Raw genomic sequence first — 24,086 nt, forward strand, 5'->3', positions numbered from 1 at the left:
CCCTCCCACCTCCCCGGGTTGGCTTCTTAGCTGGCTTATCATAACTGGGGACCGCGCGCCTCTGTCGGGCGGGAAGGCACTCACGCGTGCGCGGTGCGGCCTACCAGAACTTTCCAAGTTCTTAGAGTGCAATCACTCTAAAATTGTCCGTACCGGGGCTCCGTCGGTGCCGTCACCCATCAGTCAAGAATATCTGCCTGCTGTCCCTGGATAACACCTGTTACGGTAAGTAACTGTGCTTTTCTTTTAAAGAATGTTACAAATTGTGTGTGGGTTTTTTTTTGTTTTTTTAAATCTTTATTCATTTTCAATTCACTCAACAAGCATATAATGTTATAAAGTATAATATACAAAATTTACTTGTTCATTCTTAACCATAACTCTAAAATATTGCAAAAATTCCCTTCCCCAACCCAAACCTCCCTCCTTCAACAAAAATTCTCTCACGTTATATATTATACCCCTTCTTATTATAAATTTCAAGCATAAAGGTGTCTAATCATTTGAATATATAATCAGTGGCCCCCATATCTTTTTAAAATTAACATAATTCCCCTTCTGTAAAGCAAGAACTCTTTCCATCTTGTATCTATAACATACTGAATTCCACCAAAAGGTATAATTAAGTCTTGTATAATCTTTCCAATTCCTAGTGATGTGCTGAATGGCAACTCCTGTCAATATTAATAATAATTTATTATTAGACATTGAAATTTGACTTTTAAACCTCATTGAAGTACCAAATAAAATTGTGTAGATTAAAATAAAAATGTAGATTAGGCGATTAATCAAACTATATAATAAACTTGGTAAACAAGGCCACAAAGTTTTCTAATAACAAATTAATTTGGGGCCAAATTGATTTCCAAAAGGCATTAATACAAGGATAGAAAAAAATTAAATGATCTAAAGTCCCTGCATGCTTTTTACAATGCCAACATCTATTAGACTTGGAACTAGCTAATTTTTGTAAACGAACTGGGGTCCAAAAAGCTCTATGTAACAAAAAAAACCATGTTTGTCTCATAGATGCCGACATTGTAAATTTTATTCTCCAAGACCAAATTCGTGGCCACTGAGATGCCAAAATTTGATGCTTGATCTCAATGCTCCAAATATCCCTCAAACCAGTTTTCTGTTTTTATTCAAATATTCATATAGTAATTTATACCACTGTGCGGCTTGGTGACCCAAGAAATCCGCCTGAAAGCATAGGAATTCTAAACTATACTGACTATTAAAATTCTTCCATTCAGGGAACCCCCTCCTGAATAGCCTGCTTCAGCTGCAACCATTTAAAATTTTGTGTCTTATTTAAACCATATTTATGTTGCAACTGTGAAAAACTAAGCAGTGAACCATTTGATATAACATCATTCAAAGTTTGAATACCTCCAATTATCCATTGCTTCCAGACGATTTGAAATCCGCCAATTTTAATCTTGGAGTTTACCCAAATGGATTGATGTAACGATTTAGAAATTGGAATAGATGACAAATTACTAACATAACGTAAAGTTTTCCAGGTATCAATCAAAATCCTATTCTCTTTATATTTCCTAGGTATCTTTATACTAAGCACATGAATCAGATGTAAAGGAAACAGAAGTCGCCATTCTAAATATAACCAATCTGGGACATTCTCCATGAGCTCTGGGAGGATCCAATACATACCCTGACGTAGAATATAGGCTTGATGATACCTATAAAAATTTGGAAAATTTACCCCTCCCTCCATAATTGATTTTTGTAAAGATACTAAAGCAATTCTTGGTCAAAGGACAAAACTGAAGAGAACCAGAAGGAGCACAGGAAGTATGTTCGAAAAGCCAAAAGAGAGTATGAAGAGAGGCTAGCCAGGGAGGCACGAAATTTCAAACCGTTCTTCAGATATGTTAAAGGGAAACGGCCAGCTAGGGAGGAGGTGGGACCGCTGGACGAAGGAGACAGGAAGGGAGCGGTGAAGGAGGAGAAAGAAGTCGCAGAAAGACTCAACATGTTCTTCTCGTCTGTATTTACAAACGAAGACACAACCAACATACCGGAACCTGAACAAATCTTCAATGGAAATCAAGCAGAAAAATTAACATCCATGGAAGTGAGCCTTGATGATGTACACAGGCAGATAGAAAAACTTAAAACTGACAAATCCCCGGGTCCGGACGGAATCCATCCAAGGGTTCTGAAGGAATTAAAGGAAGAGATAGCGTAACTACTGCAGCAAATTTGCAACCTATCCTTGAAAACAGGCATGATCCCGGAGGATTGGAAGATAGCCAATGTCACGCCCATCTTTAAAAAGGGATCAAGAGGTGACCCGGGAAACTACAGACCAGTGAGTTTGACCTCGGTTCCGGGGAAACTGGCGGAAGCACTGATTAAAGAACACATCGATGAACATCTGGAAAGAAACGAACTTTTGAAAACAACCCAACATGGTTTCTGCAGGGGGAGATCGTGCCTAACGAACTTATTGCACTTCTTCGAAGGAATTAACAAACGGATGGACAGAGGAGACCCCATAGACATCATATACCTTGATTTCCAAAAAGCCTTTGACAAGGTGCCTCACGAACGTCTGCTCCGGAAACTGAAGAACCATGGAGTGGACGGAGACGTACATAGATGGATCAGAAACTGGTTGGTGGGTAGGAAACAGAGGGTAGGGGTGAAGGGCCACTACTCGGACTGGATGGGGGTCACGAGTAATGTTCCGCAGGGCTCAGTGCTCGGGCCGCTGCTATTTAATATATTCATAAATGATCTAGAAACAGGCACGAAGTGTGAGATAATAAAATTTGCGAACGATACAAAACTATTTAGTGGAGCTGGGACTAAAGAGGAATGCGAAGAATTGCAAAGGGACTTGAACAAATTGGGGGAATGGGCGGCGAGATGGCAGATGAAGTTCAACGTTGAGAAATGTAAAGTATTGCATGTTGGAAACAGAAACCCGAGGTACAATTATACGATGGGAAGGATATTATTGAATGAGAGCAACCAAGAAAAGGGACTTGGGGGTAATGGTGGACATGACAATGAAGCCGACGGCACAGTGCGCAACAGCCGCTAAGAAAGCAAATAGAATGCTAGGCATAATCAAGAAGGGTATTACAACAAGGACAAAAGAAGTTATCCTGCCATTGTATCAGGCGATGGTGCGCCCGCATCTGGAATACTGCGTCCAATATTGGTCTCCGTACCTTAGGAAGGATATGGCGTTACTCGAGAGGGTTCAGAGGAGAGCGACACGCTTGATAAAAGGGATGGAAAACCTCTCATACGCTGAGAGATTGGAGAAACTGGGTCTCTTTTCCCTGGAGAAGAGGAGACTTAGAGGGGATATGATAGAGACTTATAAGATCATGAAGGGCATAGAGAGAGTAGAGAAGGACAGATTCTTCAAACTTTCGAAAAATAAAAGAACAAGAGGACACTTGGAAAAGTTGAAAGGGGACAGATTTAAAACAAATGCTAGGAAGTTCTTCTTTACCCAACGAGTGGTGGACACCTGGAATGCGCTTCCAGAGGGCGTAATAGGGCAGAGTACAGTACAGGGGTTTAAGAAAGGATTGGACAATTTCCTGCTGGAAAAGGGGATAGAGGGATATAAATAGAGGATTACTGCACAGGTCCTGGACCTGTTGGGCCGCCGCGTGAGCGGACTGCTGGGCATGATGGACCTCAGGTCTGACCCAGCAGAAGCATTGCTTATGTTCTTATGTTTTACCCAACCAAACAAATTTCGTAAGAATACCATATATCGTGCGCTCCAAGCCACGCCATGCCCCACAAATTGTGTGTTTTGAAATGAAATATGAACCTGCTTTGGTCTCAACTTGATAGGTGCGTTTTACCATCACTTAGGTTTTACCTCCTTATAGAAACCTAGAATGTAATTGCAGTTAACCATTAGGCCTCTTAGTTGGCTTGTCCACACCAGTTACTCCCCTCTCTAATAGAGAACTGCACAGGAACAGAGTTGGTGGGAATCCCATGGGGATTTCCCCAGGTCCATGGAAATCCCACAGGGATTGATAATAGTCCTCGAGGGCTCCTGCCGGAGTGTACCTGTTCGGCCTGCCTGCCTCCAGTGCCGCTTCAGCACTGTCTACTCTAGTGACGCTTCCTCTTACCAAAATAAACTAACCCCCCCTTTTATAAAACTCTGACGTGGTATTTAGCGCCGGTCATAGCAGTAACAGCTCTGACACTCATAGAATTCCTGTGAGTGTCGGAGCTGTTAGCGCTGCAGCTGTCGCTAAAAAACACACTACAGCTTTGTAGAAGGGGGTAAAAAGTATGCCAGTATTTATCATTAATGTAAAGTTAAAAACAAGTTTATTTAAATTCAATATAGACAAACAAAAAAACCCCCGAGAGAAAAAAATATATAAATAGTGTAGATTAATAAAATAAAATACATCAAGGCAATCATACCAGGTGGGACGAAGAAGCTGATCTAACCAGGAGTAACAGTCAAAGCTGCCGTCAAAACATTTTGGATTAGTGGATTCTCTTGATTTTTGTATTTTTAAAATTCAATATAGAACATAAGAATAGCCTTACTTGGTCAGACCAATGGTCCATCAAGCCCAGTAGCCCGTTCTCATGGTGCCTAATCCAGGTCACTAGTACCTGGCCAAAACCCAAGGAGTAGCAGTATTCCATGCTACCGATCCAGGGCAAGCAGTGGCTTCCCCCATGTCTTTCTCAATAACAGACTATGGACTTTTTCCTCTTAAAACCAGCTACGCTATCAGCTCTTACCACAACCTCTGGCAATGTGTTCCAGAGCTTAACTATTCTCTGAGTGAAATTTTTTTTCCTCCTATTGGTTTTAAATGTATTTCCCTGTAATTTCAATGAGTATCTTCTAGTCTTTGTAATTTTTGATGGAGTGAAAAATCGATCCACTTGTACCCATTCTACTCCACTCAGGATTTTATAGACTTCAATCGTATCTCCCCTCGGCCGTCTCTTTTCCAAGCTGAAGAGCCCTAACCGTTTTAGTCTTTTCTCATATGAAAGGAGTTCCATCCCCTTTATCATCTTGGTCGCTCTTCTTTAAATCTTTTCTAGCACCACTATATCTTTCTTGAGATAAGGAGATCAGAATTGAATGTAGTACTCCAAATGAGGTCTCACCATGGAGCGATAAAGGGGCAATATAACATTCTTAGTCTTGTTAACCATCCCTTTTTTAATAATTCCTAGCATCCTGTTTGCTTTTTTGGCCGCCGTCGCACATTGGGCAGAAGGTTTTATTGTATTGTGTATGATACCCATATTCTTTTCTTGGGCGCTAATCACCAAAGTGAACCCTAGCATCTGATAACTGTGATTCAGGTTATTCTTCCCAATGTGCATCACTTTGCATTTGTCCACATTAAATTTCATCTGCCATTTGGACGCCCAATCTTTCAATTTCCTATGGTTCGCCTGCAATTTTTCACAATCTGCATGCGTTTTAACAACTTTGAACAGTTTAGTGACTCGGAGAAATAATTTGTCCCCACTCTGTCCCTGCCAGCAGATGCTGTTCCTACCGACACCATCCCTGTCCCCACAGACTCTGATCCCATCCACACAAGTCTTGAAAAGCTATTTTATACTGAAATAATTTTATTAGTATAAAAAGGAACAATATTCTGTACAACTGTTAATTATAAATCACAAATACAGAAAAAGGATCAACAAAACCCATCTCCCCTCACAATATCACATCCACTATCAGGAAAACTAAATGCTAATAGAAAATTCATTCTAACAGAATACCTCTGTCACACACACAACACAAATGCCCAAATACATAGTAACTGACTAAAAATGATAAACATAAATTAAACCAAAATCCCAAGAAGCTACACCTTCCATATAATACAACACCAAAGAAATAAAGATTCATTTCCTCCTATACTGTGCAAAATATAAAGATCACATACCAGGAATGATGTTAGGCCAAGAAGTGCAATTAGAGCAACTACCTGCTGGCTAGAGAAAGCCCTAAGCCTGCTGGAAGCTGAAGATAGTATGGGCTTGTAGAGGGCTTCGGGGTCCTTACCCATATCCAGCACGGGCAGGATAAATTTCAGTTCTTATGTATTCTAATTACAAAATGGAAAATTTAAAATTTTTCTACCTTTTTTGTTGTCTGGTCATTATTCAAATCATGTTGGTCCCAGGCTCTAGTTTCTGCTTGTCTTCTGTTAACTTGCTTGCCAAGGTCTCCTGCTCATTTAACACTTTCTCCATGCTCGCCATCCATCTTCCATTTTTGTCCTCCCCCCCCCCCCCCCCGCCCGAGCACTGGGATCTTTCCATTTTTTTAGTCTTCACAGTCCAGCATTTCTCTAATGACCAGCATCCATTCCCAGATCCACTACTTCTCCTTTTCTCAACTACCCTTTCATCAAGATTATCTCCCTCCTTCCCCACCACCATAGGGCCTATCATCTCTCCCTTTCTCTTCCCAATTTCCCTCCTATTCAGTATCTCTATCCTTCCCCTCCACGCTCCACGGGGCGGTGAATGGCCTTGTCCCTGTACCCGTGGCGACGATGACTTTAACATCGTTTTGGTGGGTTACCCGTGGGTGACATCCACCGTGTCAATCTCTATCCCCCCCTCCCTGCACACCACCCCTCGGGTCCAACTTCTCTCCCTTTCTTTTCCCTCCCTCCATCCCATTGTCTACCCATCTTTCCCTCTTCTCTGTTTTCAGATCCATTATTTCTTCCCCTCCCACCTCAGTCCAGCATATGTCCCTCCCTTTGAACCCCCTTCTCTTCTGCACTTCTAATAGCTACTTCACCAGGGAGCCCCCTAAAGGCAGGCATTTTTCCCCCTTCTCTCTACCGTCATCCAACGTTCCCCTGGTCTCCCGGTCTCGCTTTAAAAACTAATTAGTGCCTGTGGAGGATTTCTGGTGCACTTTCCCTATGCCGTGATCTGCCCCAGGCCAAAACAGGATTGTTAGGTCAGGGGAGGGACCACGGCAGAGGGAAATTGCACCAGTGATCCTCCAGAGGCCACAATTAGTTTTTAAAGTGAGACCAGGAGGCGAATTGAGCAGTAATATCTCATGGGGTCCAGCGAGTCAGACAGCTTCCCTCCCTGCCTCTGGCACAAACCTTGCAGAGTGAGCCATCGAATGCAGGCTTGCTCGATGATGTTCATGGCCTTCCCTCTGCCAGGCTTCTCCTTATGACCTGGAAGCCTCCCTTCTAAAGTCAGAAGGCTTCCAGGTCAGCTGCAGGCCGTATATAGCTTTGCAGCTTTGTGAAGAGAAGTGGGGCTGGGAGGAGGCAGCTAGATGAGGTAAACAACCATGGGAGAAAGAGAGGCACAAATTTGGGATGCAGAACGAAGGGAAAGATGATGGGCACTTTGGAACATGGAAGGGAGGAAGAGGGGATGCATTGGTACAGGAAGAGAGGCAGGGTTGTGTTGGGACACGGAAGGGAGGGAGCATGAGCTTGGCACACAGAATGGAGGGAGCGTAAACTTGCGACAGGATGGAAGACTGGAGGAAGTGAGAAAAATACTGAGGTGTGGGAGGGAATAGAAAGGGAGAATTGTTGGTCATGGGTGTCAGAGGGAAAGAGATGGTGCACATGGGGTAATGAAGAAAGGGGAAAATTGTTGGGCATAGGAAGGGAGAGATATATTACCGTATTTTCGCGGATATAACGCGCACCATTGTAAAACGCGCACAGGGGTATAGCGCGCAGAAATCACGATGATATGTACAAAAACTTTTCAATACCGCGCTCAGGCATATAACGCGCATACTGCCCGACTCTCCTCTGGCCACCCCGACTCTCCTTTCGCTCTCCCCGACTCTCCTCTGGCCACCCCGACTCTCCTTTCGCCCTCCCCGACTCTCATCTGGTTGCCCCGACTCACCCTGACTTTCGGTGCACTGCCCCGACTCTCCTCTGGTTGCCCCGACTCACCGTTCACCCGCCCTGACTTTCGGTGCACTGCCCCGCCTCTCCGTGCCTGTCCCCCTTGAAGTCCTGTCCCCCCTTGAAGGTCTGCCTGTCCCCCCTTGAAGGTCTGCCTGTCCCCCCTTGAAGTCCTGTCCCCCTTGAAGGTCTGCCTGTCCCCCTTGAAGATCTGCCTGTCCCCCCTTGAAGTCCTGTCCCCATCCTGAAAGCCTGATGCCCCCCCTCGACGTCCGATTCTTCTCCCCCCTCGGCAGGACCACTCGCACCCCCACCCCGAAGGACCGCCGACTCCCCGACAATATTGGGCCAGGAGGGAGCCCAAATCCTCCTGGCCACGGCGACCCCCTAACCCCACCCCGCACTACATTACGGGCAGGAGGGATCCCAGGCCCTCCTGCCCTCGACGCAAACCCCCCCCCCCCCCAGCCGACCCGCGACCCCCCTGGCCGACCCCCACGACCCCTCCACCCCCCTTCCCCGTACCTTTGGAAGTTGGCCGGACAGACGGGAACCAAACCCGCCTGTCCGGCAGGCAGCCAACGAAGGAATGAGGCCGGATTGGCCCATCCGTCCTAAAGCTCCGCCTACTGGTGGGGCCTAAGGCGCGTGGGCCAATCAGAATAGGCCCTGGAGCCTTAGGTCCCACCTGGGGGCGCGGCCTGAGACACATGGTCAGGTTTGGCCCATGTGCCTCAGGCCGCGCCCCCAGGTGGGACCTAAGGCTCCAGGGCCTATTCTGATTGGCCCACGCGCCTTAGGCCCCACCAGTAGGCGGAGCTTTAGGACGGATGGGCCAATCCGGCCTCATTCCTTCGTTGGCTGCCTGCCGGACAGGCGGGTTTGGCTCCCGTCTGTCCGGCCAACTTCCAAAGGTACGGGGAAGGGGGGTGGGGGGGTCGTGGGGGTCGGCCAGGGGGGTCGCGGGTCGGCTGGGGGGGCGGTCGGAGGTTCTTGGGGGGGGGGCGGTCGTTGGAGGGAGGGGGGTTTGCGTCGAGGGCAGGAGGGCCTGGGATCCCTCCTGCCCGTAATGTAGTGCGGGGTGGGGTTAGGGGGTCGCCGTGGCCAGGAGGGTTTGGGCTCCCTTCTGGCCCAACTACACAAAGTACGGGGAAGGCGGGTGGGGGTGTCGTGGGGGTCGGCCAGGGGGGTCGCGGGTCGGCTGGGGGACGGGCGGAGGTTCTTGGGGGGGGGGCGGTCGTTGGGGAGAGGGGGTTTGCGTCGAGGGCAGGAGGGCCTGGGATCCCTCCTGCCCGTAATGTAGTGCGGGGTGGGGTTAGGGGGTCGCCGTGGCCAGGAGGGTTTGGGCTCCCTCCTGGCCCGATATTGTTGGGGAGTCGGCGGTCCTTCGGGGTGAGGGTGCGAGTGGTCCTGCCGGGGGGGGGGGGGTGTATCGGACGTCGGGGAGTCGGCCGGGCAAGAGGGCTTGGGCTCCCTCTTGCTCCGATCGTGGATGCGGGTGCGGGTGGGAGCGCGTGCGAGCGGTCGTTCGGGGTGGGGGTGCGAGCGGTCCTGCTGGGGGGGGTGAATCGGGCGTCGGGCGGGGTGGGAACTATGTTTAAAAACTTTTGTATACCGCGCTCAGGCATATAACGCGCGAGGGGTATGCGCGGTACGTAAAATCACGTATAACGCGCGCGTTATATCCGCGAAAATACGGTAGACATGGTGGTGGGAGAGGCATGAGGTACAGGTACATGGGGAAGAGATGAGAGGGAGAAATTTTGGATGAGGTCGTGAAAAGGGAACAGTGGGAAGGATGAAGAAAAAGTAAGTGTAAACATTCTAGCTTTCCTGTCTATTTAAACTACATTCTTACATGTGGATTGGGGGGGGGGGTGGATTTCTATTAATAATATATATGAATGATAAGATATATTCATGTGGTATATTTTTTGTTGTATATGGAAGTGGGAGGGGGTGGGGATTATCTTTTTGTTGTCTGATATGGTAGATTTTCAAGTGATATTGTATTCTAATTGTTTGATATTTACTGTACACTTGTGAATTATAAAATGAATAAAGAATTAAATAAAATAAAATAAACTACAGTACTTTATTTTGAGGACTTTAATGTTTTATAGACTGTGTACTGTATAGGATCCGAGTTGCATACAAATTCAACTTGAAAACGGTTTTATAAATGGAACTCATTCTTAACCTGGGGACTGCCTGTAACACATTCTCCCCCCCTTAACTGTATTTTTAAAAAAGGTTCTCATCCACGGTGAGCTACTGGAAAGCAATTATGTAGTTGAGCAGTTAGTATAACTGACTTTCAAAGAGCTCTTCAGTATATAACTCTTATACCAGAATGAAACTGATGCAATGTAGGTTAGAACAAACGGTTCTATGCTAAACTAGTAAAAGCAAATGTGACCTTTTGAAATTTTAGATTACTGGACTTTTCAATCTTGATAAAACTGTTAAAGCTACACCCATGTGAAGTTTTCTTTATATATTTGAAACCAGGGTTCATTGCCAGATAAAGTATAAATAGGGTGCAGTAGGAGCACATAATTGAATTATCCTTCCCTACCCTCTTCCTACTAGGTAATTTATAAGGCTCCAGTACCAACAGGAGATGTTCATTTTGTTGAGGCTTTTGACAAGGGAACTCTGGAAGGGTAAGTTATTTTTTAAATTATGGCAGATTTCTTCTTGCAGATCTTGCTTACTACATTAGACAATGTAGTTCTTTCCCAGTCTCTTGTTGCTGTTTCTAATCTAGATGATAGTGGTAGGTGTTACCAGCTCTGTGGCTTCCAGTTGCTCAGACAAGGGAAGAATATGAAGTGAATAGAGCGGGGTAGCAATTGTACCCATCGTTTTAAATCTCTTCCTAGATTTGCTCTATCTAGGCTCCCAAACTTCATTGGAATGAAATTAAGTTACGTGAAAATAAATTATCAGTTTCCTTAGCAAAGCTTCCATGATATAGCACAGATAGTGCTGCTGAGCAGTGCTTGACTGCACTTATTTTGTGGGAAACCAAATCAGAATTCATTACTGTATCTTGGCACACACCAATCTTTCAGTGGCTATGATTTCATTTGCATGGCTGCAGAAAGAGCACAGTCACTAGGCAATGCAGGACAGTGATGTCCTGTGGAGCATTTTCCTAAGACTGGGTTTCACAGCCACAGTTTGGGGTGCTCTGCTGTAGATAGTGAATTTCTATTGCTATTAAATGGCAATGAGTTGGCCAAACTAGATGTACAAAAAAACATTTCATTGTAAATCTGTTCATTCTACAAATGAAACTCTGAATACTCTGAAACAAAATGCTAACTTTTAAAGTACATTTTTAAAATTTAATGTAGGAAATTTTCTGAATATTATCATTTACTGTTGTCTGCAGAGTCCATAAACTTTAGGTGGATTAATTCCAAAACTTGAGATGTAAGCACATGTTTAAGGCATTTTCAGGAAGTTATGGATGGTCCTGTCCTGGCTCCTGTTCCACCCACATTTGTATAACGCAAAGACCTTGTAAAAAATCTTGGTTCTTTTTTTTTTTTTTTTTTAATTGTGCTGAACATGTCATTGCAGATGGATCATATCAAAGGCAAAGAAAGATGACACAGATGAAGAAATTGCCAAGTATGATGGTGAGGTTTTCCAGTTCCTTGGTATATAAATTAAATCTGTATGCTATAGATTGAGGAGCACTAAACATCTGGGCAACAAATCGGTTCCATTGCTTAAAGGATGCAAAAGAGCCTGATTTTTCAGAATGTTCACAGCAAGTAGTTATGCAATACATTTGCATGATCTTGGTCTATTTTCATTACATACTTGATCCAGTAACTCTGAAGAAGAGGCTGTTGTGCCAAAGAAAGGCTGAGGAGTGGAGGCCCATTCTGGATTTCAAGCATGTCGACGTAGCCCTGAGAATTTCTTGGTTTTGCATGGAAACCGTTCGCTCATTCATTGCAGTGGTGCAGCCCTGCAAATTTCTGGCCACCCTAGATTTGACAAAAGCTTACCTTCACATCCCCCATCTTCCCAGAACACAGAAAATTCCTCAGATTCCATGTGCTTGAAAATCATCAATTCTCAGCACTTCCCTTTGGGCTAGCAACAGCACCCTGAATGCGCTTCCCTCTGTAGAACAGGTTGGCAAGTATACCTGTACTTGGATGATTGGCTCATATCACAGTTCTTCCTGGAGGGAGAAAAGGTGGTTACAGCAGTTGTTGAGACAGTCCTTCCCAGACTATGCAGTGAACTTAACATAGTAACATTGAAATGAGCCCTCCGGTGGATTCTTAAAAAAAAAAAAAAAAAAAAAAAAAAGTAAAAATGCTGAGTCATTAAAAAACAAACAAAAAAAACAACTGGTTCAGGGATGCCAGTCAGTGTCAAAGACTGCTAGAAAGCCCTGTGTTGTGATGCAGCGAGAGAATGCCCATTTTCTCTGCTGCATCACAACACCCCTTCCCTGCAGCGGTGGTGAACACAACACCCCACCCCCCACAACAGGAGATATGCCCACTCTCTCCTGCTGCACTAAAAATCCTGACGTGACTCAATTGCCCCCACAGCAAGAGAGATGCCTGCTCTCCCCTGCATTTAAGTGACCCCCCCTCCCCCTTACCTCAACATAGATGAGCCGGAGGGACATGGACATGGACACCCTCCTCCCAGCTGCTGCGTCGTCATCTTGGGATGCAGTGGGGAGTGGCCTGAGGCTCTGGCCCAAGTTGTTTAAGGCTACTCCCATGGGAGGGGCTTTATACAACCTGGGCCAATCAGATCCTCAGGCCCCTCCCCAGCTGCACCAGGAAGAGTCCTAAGGCTCTAATTTGACCGGACTCCTAAGGCCCCTCCTATGGGGTGTCCAGGCCAATCAATGCCTTAGGACCCTTCCTGGTGCATTTGGGGAGGGGCCTGAGGCTCTGGTCCAGGTTGTACATAGCCCCTCCCATGGGAGGGGCCTTAAACAACTTGAGCCAATCAGAGCCTCAGGCCCCTCCCTGTTGCATCCCAAGATGCAACGGGGAGGAGAAGGCTAATATTAAACGATGCAGCAGCTGGGAGGAGGGTGTCCATGTCCCTCCGGCTCGTTTATGTTGAGGTAAGGAGGAGTGGGGGTGGCGGGGAGGGGGGAATCACTTGAATGCAGGGGAGAGTGGACATCTCTCCCACTGTGGGTGGGGGGGGGGGGCATCGTGTCGCATCAGGATTTTTAGTGCAGCAGGCGAGAGTGGGCATCGCTTCTTCTGCAAGGGAGTGGTTGGGTCATGGTTTTGTGGTCGCATTGGGAATTTTAGTGCAGCAGGAGAGCAAGATCCAGGCTCAGGCAGTCCTTTTTCCCATGGTTCCCTGACATGAGGGTCTTAATCACAGTCTTGGGAGACCCTTGAAGGCTCTATGAGAGTGGCTAAAACTGTCTAAACACTATCGCATGGATCATGAATTCCAGCAAATGTTTGCTATGCTAAAAGTAGACTCCCTGGTGGTTCATGTGGCCAAATGCACTCCCCTACTAAGAAAAGGAGGGGTGCTTTTAAAAGATCTGCAGGGCCATAGAATGGATATGGTCTTTAAGAGGCAGTTTGAGGCTTTGACCTGCCTTACCAGTGGTCTCAAACTCAAACCCTTTGCGGGGCCACATTTTGAATTTTTAGGTACTTGGAGGGCCTCAGAAAAAATAGTTAATGTCTTATTAAAGAAATGACAGTTTTGCATGAGGTAAAACTCTTTATAGTTTATAAATCTTTCCTTTTGGCTAAGTCTTAATAATATTGTAATTTATAACTAAAGAGACATATGATTAAGAAATTGTTTTATTTTACTTCTGTGATTATGATAAACATATCGAGGGCCTCAAAATAGTACCTGGCGGGCCACGAGTTTGAGACCCTTGCTTTAGACTAAGAAATCAGGATCTGACAGACTGAGCCCCTGCTTCAGCTTTTGCTGGCAGGAATAGATTACATCAATCAAAAAAGAAGAAAAAAAGGGGTATGAAGGATAATTAATACAAAAAAATTATTTAAAAATTTTTATTTTGTACCTAACTTCCTATTTATAAAAACTTTTATTACTAATAACCCACATATGAAAACTTATTCTGAGCACACACTTTTACCTCAATATAAATAGATTAAACGTTTTAATTTAAATTTAAGAGGCTGGACTATCATAAATAATTCATAATTCTCAATAAAGAGACCTCTTATAACTTAGATGTTATTTCAAGTCTTCATCCTGAATGCATATGTTGTAATCATTTACTTCAAACCTCCTTCCTACCTCAAACAAATTTTATTTGTTTGTTTGTTTATTTATTCAAATTAATAAATTTATTTAAATAGAAACTATCAATTAACTTAACTAAGGGTGCAATAATTGAGTCTGTTGGCTGAAATAACTTCATGAATTTATCAAAAATATATAATATAATGTGACGAGAAAAGAGAACAGCAGCACTTATCTGGGAAGCCACTAAGATAAGTGTTGATGTTCTCTTTGCTTGTCACATTATATTATATTTTTGATAAATTCATGAAGTTTCCTTTATTTCCTGCTAGTCAAGTCCAGGGCACCCAGCAAAATTGCAGTGCTTGGGGAAATTCTTGGCTCTTAACTATGTTTTGTATTTATTACTCCCTAAAGAATTCCAAGATTTTGTTTATTTTTTCATATTGATTGTTTACTGAAGAAGTTTACTGATGAAGTTCCTGGCTGCACCGTTGCTGATACCAGTCATATCGCTGGATGGCTTCCATCCCTCTGCCTCCATCTGCTGGTAGGGCAGCATAGTCTTGGTCTGTACTGGTCTAGCAAGAATTAAGGAAAGGAAATTATGACTATCACCTTTACTAAAACAGCTGTCTCCTCTTTAATGCTTGAAAATATTGGCCACATTAAACTCACATGTGAGAACAAATTACACTGAATGCCTTTTTTTTTTTTGGTTAGGTCCTAAATTTGGCTTGACTTGCTGTAACCTCTATTTTAAGAGACTTTATTTGCAAGTGGGATGTGCATGCAAACTATTATAAAATAGTGTCCCTGCTTGGTACCGCAGGTAAATGGGAAGTGACAGAAATGAAGGACTCTAAACTCCCAGGGGATAAAGGTCTCGTATTGATGTCTCGAGCTAAACATCATGCCATTGCTGCAAAACTGAGAAAGCCTTTCTTCTTTGAAAATAAGCCACTTATTGTACAGTAAGTGTGGGGAACTGGGAAAATGCATGTCAAGATTGGTCTCTGCAAACTTTGAGTCCCTAAAGAAGTATTGTTTTTAAAAAAATAGGTGAGTCAAAAAGAAGTATTGTTTTTAAAAAAATAGGTGAGTCAAAAAACCTGTCATGTTCCCTCTATCCCACCCATTTAAAACCCAACCTTCTCTTGATCATTTTAAGCAAAATCTAAAGCCCTTTCTCTTTACAAATGCGTATAACGTGAATTGGCTGTTTCCATTTCAGATTGATTATACTTTTTCTCTCATTTGCAATGCCTGAAGCAAGTCCTTGGCTAAGCATATGAAAACCTTTTGTGTTTCCATAGCGTCTCTAGACCAGCACAGATGGGTATTATGTACTCATACCAACTAATAGAGACTGAAAACCACTGAGCTTCTGAGCTCTTTAAGTGGGCTGTGCAATCCCCTGAAAACCAGTCAGTTCAGTCTTAGTAGATGGTAGAAGTGGTAACCCAATGCAGTTTCTCCCTCAGGGGGGATTGTTTGGGGTTTTTTGTTTTTGTTTTTTTTGCTGTTTGCAAGTCAGTGGTGTGGAGGTGATTGTGGGGACCTCTCTGCAACTTTCTTGGTTCCTAGCTGCTAGACTGGGGCTGAGTCCCGTGGGGGTGGGTTCTTTCTTCCCAGGGGTGTTAAACTCAGGTGGCAATCTCTCCCCTCTTCCTCCCCTCCATAGCCCTTTGGGTACTTCAGATAAGAAGAGAGCTTCTGCTAATGGGTTCTGCCTGTAAGCAAATGGCTAGTCTAGAGAGCTGAGGGGTCTGCCTGTTGCAGTTTGTTAAAGCTGGTTTAAAAAAGTCAGTTTGTGTACAAGCCTTTCTTTCAGCTCCTTGTAGTGTGGGGCAGGGAATCCATATGTTCGGTTTAGGCTTGTCAGCTCTGGTCTTTCCTCCACAGGATTTTTGGTTTGGGGGTGATCATGAGCAGTCAAAAGCAGAAGTGCTGCAGGACTTGTCAGCACCAGGCTATTGATGCAGCTGGCTTCTGGTCTTTTTGTTTGTTTGTTTGTGCTGGCCAGCAATTCTCAACTTCATCAGCAGTGGCTTCATCTAAGACTGAACTGTAATTGGGCACTTCATGTGGGGATGGGGCAGGAGCACAGTCTGCCTCGGACACGCTTTGCCGGTGGCTCCAGTTTTGGTGTGAACCGCTGCCATTTTGAATCCGAGAGGTCTGCTACCATTTAGGGGCATGATTCGGGTCCCAGTCTTTCCCAGTGGCTAGAGTTGATGTCTTCCTCTCTTCTTTGCATTTGAGCTCAGGTTTACCTGTTGCCTCTGGTGCGGGCTTTGTATAGGGCCTTCTGCCTTCACAAATCCAGGGAGTCTGGTTCCCTGGCTTCTGGGGAGATGCTCCTGGATTCTCCTCCTCCTTCTACAGAAGCAAACATGTGTGGACTAGGAGGAGGATGATTTCATGGATTCTGAGGCTGAGGTGGCAGGGGATTGAGCTGTGGAGGAGGATTGGGACCTGCTGGGGCAAGAACCCCCTTTTGAGAAAGACTGTTGGCTGAAAGATTTACTCCCGGGAGAAGATTCTTCTGTTGGTAGGATCTTTTACTGAAAGGAGCTGCAGGAGCTCACTTCTCAGGTCTCATCTGTCTTGAAGTTTGAAGAGATGCCCTTGGAGATTTGGTGCTTCTGAAGGGCATCTGCAGTCCTCTTGCTCTTTTTCCATGCACCAGAACAACTGGCATATCATTCAGAGACAGTGGAGCTCTCCAAATGCTCCCTTTCACATGTTTCTGCCCATGGTTCGGCTTTATCTATTTCCAGACTAGGTTTCTCTGAAACCTCCCATAGTGGATGCTGTGGTCTTTGCCATAACAAAGAAATTATGTTTCCAGTACATGGCAGTTCTGCCTTGAAGGTTCCTCTGGATCGCCAGATAGAGCTGTTGCTCAAACAAAACTTTGATGTTTCAGCCTTGGCAGTTCAAGTGGATATTTGCAGAGGACTGAATGTTTGGGCCTGTTTTTTATGGACGAAGAGGATTCTGGACAGATTCAGATTGGAATTTGGTGGATCATGAGGCAGCTGAGCTTGAAATGAGGTACTCCTTCCTTTTAGATGCTCTGTATGATCTTCATATCTTGTTGAAGTCTGTGGTCTTGAGTGTGGCTGTGAGATATTCTCTGTGGTTGAGGGGTTGGTTGGCGAATGCAGCCTCCAAATCTAAGCTGAGTAAGTATCCCTTAAAGAGCTCCTTTTTTGTTTTGTGGATGAGCTGGATAAGCTTTTTAAGAGTGTCTTGAGAATCTAAGGTCCCTCGGCTTCCAGAGGACATGCCTCTGTTGGCGGGCAGTGTCTCTTGGTAGAGGTTGGTTCCATGAGGCTAGGTATTATAGACCAGGCAAAAAGGGGGGGTCCCCCCCAGCATAGCTGGTTCTTTTGAAGGGTGCAGCCCTTTCAGGGCAGTCACCAGGGGAGGGGGGAGATTGAGACTCTGGAGAATCTGCGTCCATCTCAGTATGTGCTGCCCAATGAAGTATGGGGGGGGGGCACTCGCTGATTCCAGTAGGAGCCAGGTTGAGAGTTATATTGGATGGACCTAATTTGCCTCTGATTAGTACATACTCAGGGTGGTCTGAGAAGGTTTTATGCCTTAGAATTGCTTGTCCTTTGCATGACTCCTTCATGAAGTCTCCCTGTCTGGCCCGCTGGAAGGTCAGGGATATTCTTCAAGGACTCAGAGTTGAAAACTGTGCTTCTAGTTCCCTCGGATTAGAGAGGGCTCAGTCATTGCATCTATTTTGTGGTCCCCAAGAAAGAGGAGTCCTTTCGTCATCTTCTGAATTTGAAGGAATCGGGCGCTTCAGGTTCCCTCCTTTCTCATGGAGACCTTGCGCTCCATTGTCATTGTGCAAATAGGAGAATTCCTTACAGAAGCCTATTTGCATATTCTAATTTGGCAAGCTCATCAGAGATTTCTTCATTTTGCTGTTTTGGGATGACATTATCAGTTTTGTGCTCTTCACTTTGGCCTGGCCACTGCTCCTTGCACCTTTTTCCAAGGTGATGGTAGTGGTGGCTAGTCACAAAGAAGGTATTCTTGTGTATCCTTATCTGGACAATTGGTTCATTTGGGCAAAGTCTTTACAGGAGAGCATCCAGACTACCCAGAATGTGGTGCAGCAGCTTCGGTTGTTGGGCTGGATGGTCATCCTGGCCAAGACCCACCTTCAGCTATTGCAATCTTTGAAGTATTTGGGGGTGTTCAACACCAGAGTAGGCAGGGCTTTCCTGTCTTGGATCCGGTCCCTGCTTCAAGCAAGGAATCCTCAGGCTCAAATATTTGCAAGTACTGGGGTCCATGGCTGCATCTCTGGAAGTGATTCAGTGGGCCAAGAACCATATACAGCCTCTTTAGTCTGCTATTCTTTCCAGATGGTCTCTGCATTCTCAGGACTTGGATGCTCGGCTTCCTCTCAGGAGTCTGGCCTGTGGCAATCTACGATGGTGGCTGGTGGAGAGTCATCTGTTGGGAGGGACAAGCTTGTATTTTCCCTAGTGGACTCAAGTCACCATGGATCCCAGGTGACCAGCTGGGGAGCCCATTGTGTAGCTCAGGGACTCTGGTCAGAGGAGGAAGTCGGCTGATCGATCAACATGCTGGAGACTAGAGCAATTCAGTTGGCCTTGATCTCCTTTTTGGGGGTTCTCATTAACAATGCCGTGGCCTATGTGAATTGCCAAGGAGGTACCAAAAGTCCCTTAGTGGCCAGAGGCATTTTTTCTCATGTCATGGGCAGAATATCATCTGGAGGACTTGGTGGCACACGTGGCAGAAGTAGACAATATTCGAGTGGATTATCTAAGGAGATATCTCCTGGATCCAGGGGAATGGCGATTGAACCTGCAGGTCTTTTGCTTCATTGTTCACAATTGGGGGCTACTGGTCATGGATCTAATACTGGCGACCAGTGCTTGGGTTCCTCTGTTCTTCAGCAGGCAAAGAGACAGTCGAATAGAAGGGCTGAATGCTCTGGTACAATCTTGGCCATTACAGGGTCTCTACATATTTCCCCATGGCCTTTGGTGGGCAGTCATATAGCAGATTCAGAGGCATCCTGGTCTTAGGATTGGCCGCAAAGACTAGGGTATTTCTGTACCCTCCTGTGGTTGCTAGTGGGGGAGCATTTATGCCTTTCTGTCCGGGAGTATCTCTTATTTCAAGGTCTTGTCTGTAGTCAATCCAGGTTGGTTCTCTCTTATGGCTTGGGTCTTGAGAGGACGCATTTGAGCAAAAAGGGTTATGCTCCCTCTGTTTCTATACTTTGACATTCAAGGAAGAAACCAACTAGCTCGTGTGTGTGCGAGTTTGGCATATCTTTGAAAGTTGGTGTGCAGATCATCAGATTGTTCTTCTAAGGCCTTCTTGCCAAACATTTTGGAATCTTTACGGGGCGACTTAGGTAGCAGTTTGGCCTTATCTTCTCTGAAGGTTCAGCTGGCAGCCTTATCTTGCTTTTGTGGTAGGTCCTTGGCCTCCTGTCCAGATGTAATCCATTTCCTTAGAGGGTTCATCTTATTCGCCCTCCTTTCCACATCTCTGTTCCTCTATAACAAGGGTGTCAAAGTCCTTCCTCGAGGGCCTCAATCCAGTCAGGTTTTCAGGATTTCCCTAATGAATATGCATGAGATCTATTAGCATACAATGAAAGCAGTGCATGCAAATAGATCTCATGCATATTCATTGGGGAAATCCTGAAAACCCAACTGGATTGCGGCCCTCGAGGTGGGACTTTGATACTCCTGCTCTATAGGATCTCAATCTGGTGTAAGTCTTGGTGGCAGCTCCCTTTGAACTGTTATCAGCTGTACTTTGAAAGATCTCACCCTGAAGATGGTTTTTCTGGTGGCATTGTCAGCATGTGGCATTTTGGAATTACAGGCTGTCCTGTCATGAACCATTCTTGTTGTTTTTTTTCAAAGATAAGGTGCTGCTCAGGCTGGTGCCTTCCTTTCTTCCCAAGGTCGCTTTTGGTCTTAGGGGATTGTTCAGGCTTGGAGAAAGAGAAGCAGTTGCATTATTTGGATGTGTGGAGTGTGCTTCAGTGTTACTTGTCTGTGCCTCATGAATTTTGTTTGCCTCATCTTTTCGTGGTTCTCTTATCAAGACAAGTCTCCAAAGTCACTATTGCTCATTGGGTTAAAGAGGCAGTCATCAGTGTGCTTGTTGCAGGCAAGGAGATTCTTCATTTGGTGAAGGCTCATTCTATCAGTGATCAGGCCGCTTCCTGGGCTGAACATTCCTTGGTTTCTCTGCATGACACTTTTAAAGCGGTGGTCTGGTCGTCTCTTCATTCCTTTGCTCATCATTACAGGCTGGATGCTTTCACCTAGAGAATGACACGGTGACAAAATTCATCACCGTTCCTGTCCCTGCGGATAACTGTGGGAAATAATCCCATGTCATTTTCTAGTGTCTATTTCAACCTCAGTCCTTCTACACCAGCATTTTTCAAAGCAAAGCTTGCGGGTCAGTGGTTGTGGCCATTCATACTCTGATTCTTCCCTCTCTCCTTAAAGAATGACATGAAGATGGTTTCCCGCGGTTATCCGCAGGGACGGGAACGGTGATGAATTTTGTCACCGTGTCATTCTCTAATTGGCATGGCTTGAAGAGATTTATTCAGAAGTTCTTGAGTGGAATTCCATGAAAAAAGAGAACTAGGATATGAATCCTGTAGACATGATTCTATTACAGGTAATGTTTCTTCTTTAGCATCTCTCCAGACCGGTACAGTTCACTGATGGGTAATAACTCACCATGACCAGCAGGTGGAAACTGAGGCAAAACCTTGACTGTAATACCAATAGCTATGCTTCCCTCTAGTCCAGGGGTAGGGAACTCTGGTCCTCTACAGCCGTATTCCAGTCGGGTTTTCAGGATTCCCCCAATGAATATGCATTGAAAGCAGTGCATGCAAATAGATCTCATGCATATTCATTGGGGAAATCCTGAAAACCCGACTGGAATACGGCTCTTGAGAACCGGAGTTCCCTACCTCTGCCCTAGTCTAACCAGTCTATTCTCAGTCTCAGCAGGTGTGGTAAGCTGTGCCAGTCTTACCTGAAAATGGTTAGTGTAGGCCTGTTGGAAGTTTAGTGGCCTTCTTGACCCTGTTTGGTGCTGGATTGAACTTGGGGGGACCCTTTCAGGGGTCCATCCGACCTCGGGGGGGTGTCACACTCGACAGTTCATGAGTTGTCCCTCACCCCATTTCCTTCACCTGCCCAAAATTTTTCTATAGGTGCCTCGGCTGTAAGCCTTGCCACCAATACCAGAAAGGCTTATGGCTTAGACATGCCAGTGGAGTCTGTTCTGACAATGGCTTAGATAAGCCAGTGGAGTGTGTTTTGACAGAAAAAAAACAAAAAATCCGGAGGCAGTGCCAGTCTAAAGGGAGCTTTCAGTTCATTGTTTGCTTTTTATTGCTAATTGGCACTTTTTCCCTTAGCCAGGTCATGTATTGCGCAATGAGCACTTTTAAAGGGAAAAAAAGTTCATTGTGCTCCAGACATGAGGTCGATGAAGCTGGCCTGTGCTTGCGGTGTACAAGCAGCTTCGAAGGGGAATCCTCGTCAGCTTTGGGTGCCGGCATCAAGGGATCCCCTTCACGAGTGCTGCGCACGCTGGCTTCCCTCGCCGCCCACACAGGGATTCCCCCAGCTGCTGACCGTCAGGGAAATAAGGTTTCCCTTACTGCTGATGCTGCTGGGGAGTCCCTTACTGCTGCTGCCAGCTTGCCTGAACTGTCCCAGCTGCTAAAGCAGGCTTCTTAGCTACTACAGTGGCACATGCATCTGGTTCGTTTTCTCGTGGCAAACCCTCTTCCGCTGCCCTTCTCACCCAATCTTCTGACTCGGGGCCCCATTCCAATAGTCTCCACCTGGTGAGCTATTATCCATCAGTGAACTGTACCGGTCTGAAAAGAAAGAAAATTTATCAGGTGATAACCTAATTCCTCTTTTTACCATGTGGTGATTGAAGTAGCTTATCGAAGGTCCAGATTGCCCTGTGTGTGTGGTGAGGGTCTCCCAGGACAGAGCCGGTGTTTACCAGTGATAAGGCAGCAGCAACTCAGGCATTTGTTACCTGAAAGAGTTCTAGATTTCTCCTTTTGTTTTCCGGGGTTAGCTGCTCGGCTATTTGCTGACTGGCTTTCAAGGGACTGCACAGGCCACTAATAGAGACCGGGAAACGCTGAGCTTCGATCTACCCTTCTCCTTCCGAATTCACGAGGGTTAGGGGCAGAGCTGGCCCACAAATATGGAAAATTTCTGAATAACTTTTTGGGCTGACTTTGACCCACCCCTGCCTCCCTCCTGTGTCTCAGACCTCCCCAGACCTTACCTGGTGGTCTAGCAGTGACGCGGGGCAGGAGTGAACTTCTTATGCTCCTGCCCCGTGCAGAGCCATCATCAAAAATGGCTGCCGTGAGTTCCCATTGTAGTCTCGTGAGATCACAGGAACTCATGGCAGCCATTTTTGATGATGGCTCTGCATGGGGCAGGAGCGTAGGAAGATTGCTTCTGCCCCGCGTCACTACTAGATCACCAGGTAAGGTCTGGGGAGGTCAGGGACATAGGAGGATTTTGAAGTTGTATTATTGATTATCTTGGTTGTCTGGTTTCTTTTTGTATTGCAAACCTTGCAGAACTTTAATGGTGGTTGTGGTATAAAAGTCGATAAATATATGAGTAGACATCATTTTCCTTGGATACTATATATATACACACTGGGGGAGGGGGGTGGTTTTAGAAGTATACAATCATTAAGTATTCATAATATGTTTATGATAAGTTTTGTTTGAAATATTTAAGGAAGGGTGGGAGGGAAGGGATATATGTTTTTCTGATGATATTAGAAAGAATTTCTTTTTCTTGAGAAAAGTGTAGAGCTTCAAGTGATGTTGTATATTAAATTATTATTATTATTATTTTTTATAAATCTTTATTCATTTTCAAAAATTACAATAAGTGTACAACATTCATTCAGAAATACCTTAATTCATCACTTGACATTCTTATTTGTTATTACGCCAAATAAATAATTATATAAGAAACCCATCCCTCCCTCCCAGATACCAATTTGTATTACTCCAAATAAATAATTATAAGAAGCCCACCCCTCCCGCCCATATACCAATAAATAACAATTATCAATTATTATCCTTCAGAATCCCACTCCTTTATCTTATTCAATACTTTGGTGTTTAAGATGTCTGATCATTAGAATAAATCGCCAATGGCCCCCAAATCTTTTTAAACTTATTATAATTACCTTGTTGCAGAGCAAATATCCTTTCCATCTTATAAATATGGCACACTGAATTCCACCAAAAAGTATAATTTAATTTAGTATAATCTTTCCAATTCCCTGTAATCTGCTGAATGGCAACCCCTGTTAAAATTAATAAAAGTTTATTATTATTAGCTGAAATTTGGCTTTTAAATCTCATTGAAGTACCAAATAATATAGTGTCATATGAAAGGGCAACATGATTTTCTAACAGTGAATTAATTTGGGGCCAAATTAACTTCCAAAAGGCATTTATATAGGGACAGAAAAATATCAAATGATCCAATGTCCCAACTTCTAAACCACAATGCCAGCATCTATTAGATCTGAAACTATCTAACTTCTGTAAACGAACTGGGGGTCCATAAAGCTCTATGCAACAAAAAAAAAAACCAAGTCTAAACTAAACTAAACTAAACTAAACCTTAGGTTTGTATACCGCATCATCTCCGCAAGCGCAGAGCTCGGCACGGTTTACAGAGGTTAGGAGGAAAAGGAAACTACAAAGATGGATATGGGAGAGGGAATAAGAAGATAGGGAGGGAACAGGGTACTAGAGAACGAGGGGTGATTATATTTTTGAAAAGAGCCAAGTTTTCAGATGTTTACGGAAGG

General features: G+C 44.9%; 1 protein-coding gene across 1 annotated transcript in view; it reads left to right on the top strand.

The window, feature by feature from the left end:
- CANX (calnexin) overlaps positions 1-24,086 on the top strand; it is a 280,620-nt gene that overhangs the window by 60,782 nt on the left and 195,752 nt on the right. Inside the window, 3 exon segments of the mRNA XM_033927187.1 lie at positions 10,503-10,576; positions 11,502-11,560; positions 14,989-15,130. Coding sequence (XP_033783078.1) covers positions 10,503-10,576; positions 11,502-11,560; positions 14,989-15,130 — 275 coding nt within the window.

Source organism: Geotrypetes seraphini, chromosome 18 (assembly GCF_902459505.1).
Source record: "Geotrypetes seraphini chromosome 18, aGeoSer1.1, whole genome shotgun sequence".
Classification (NCBI taxonomy): domain Eukaryota; kingdom Metazoa; phylum Chordata; class Amphibia; order Gymnophiona; family Dermophiidae; genus Geotrypetes; species Geotrypetes seraphini.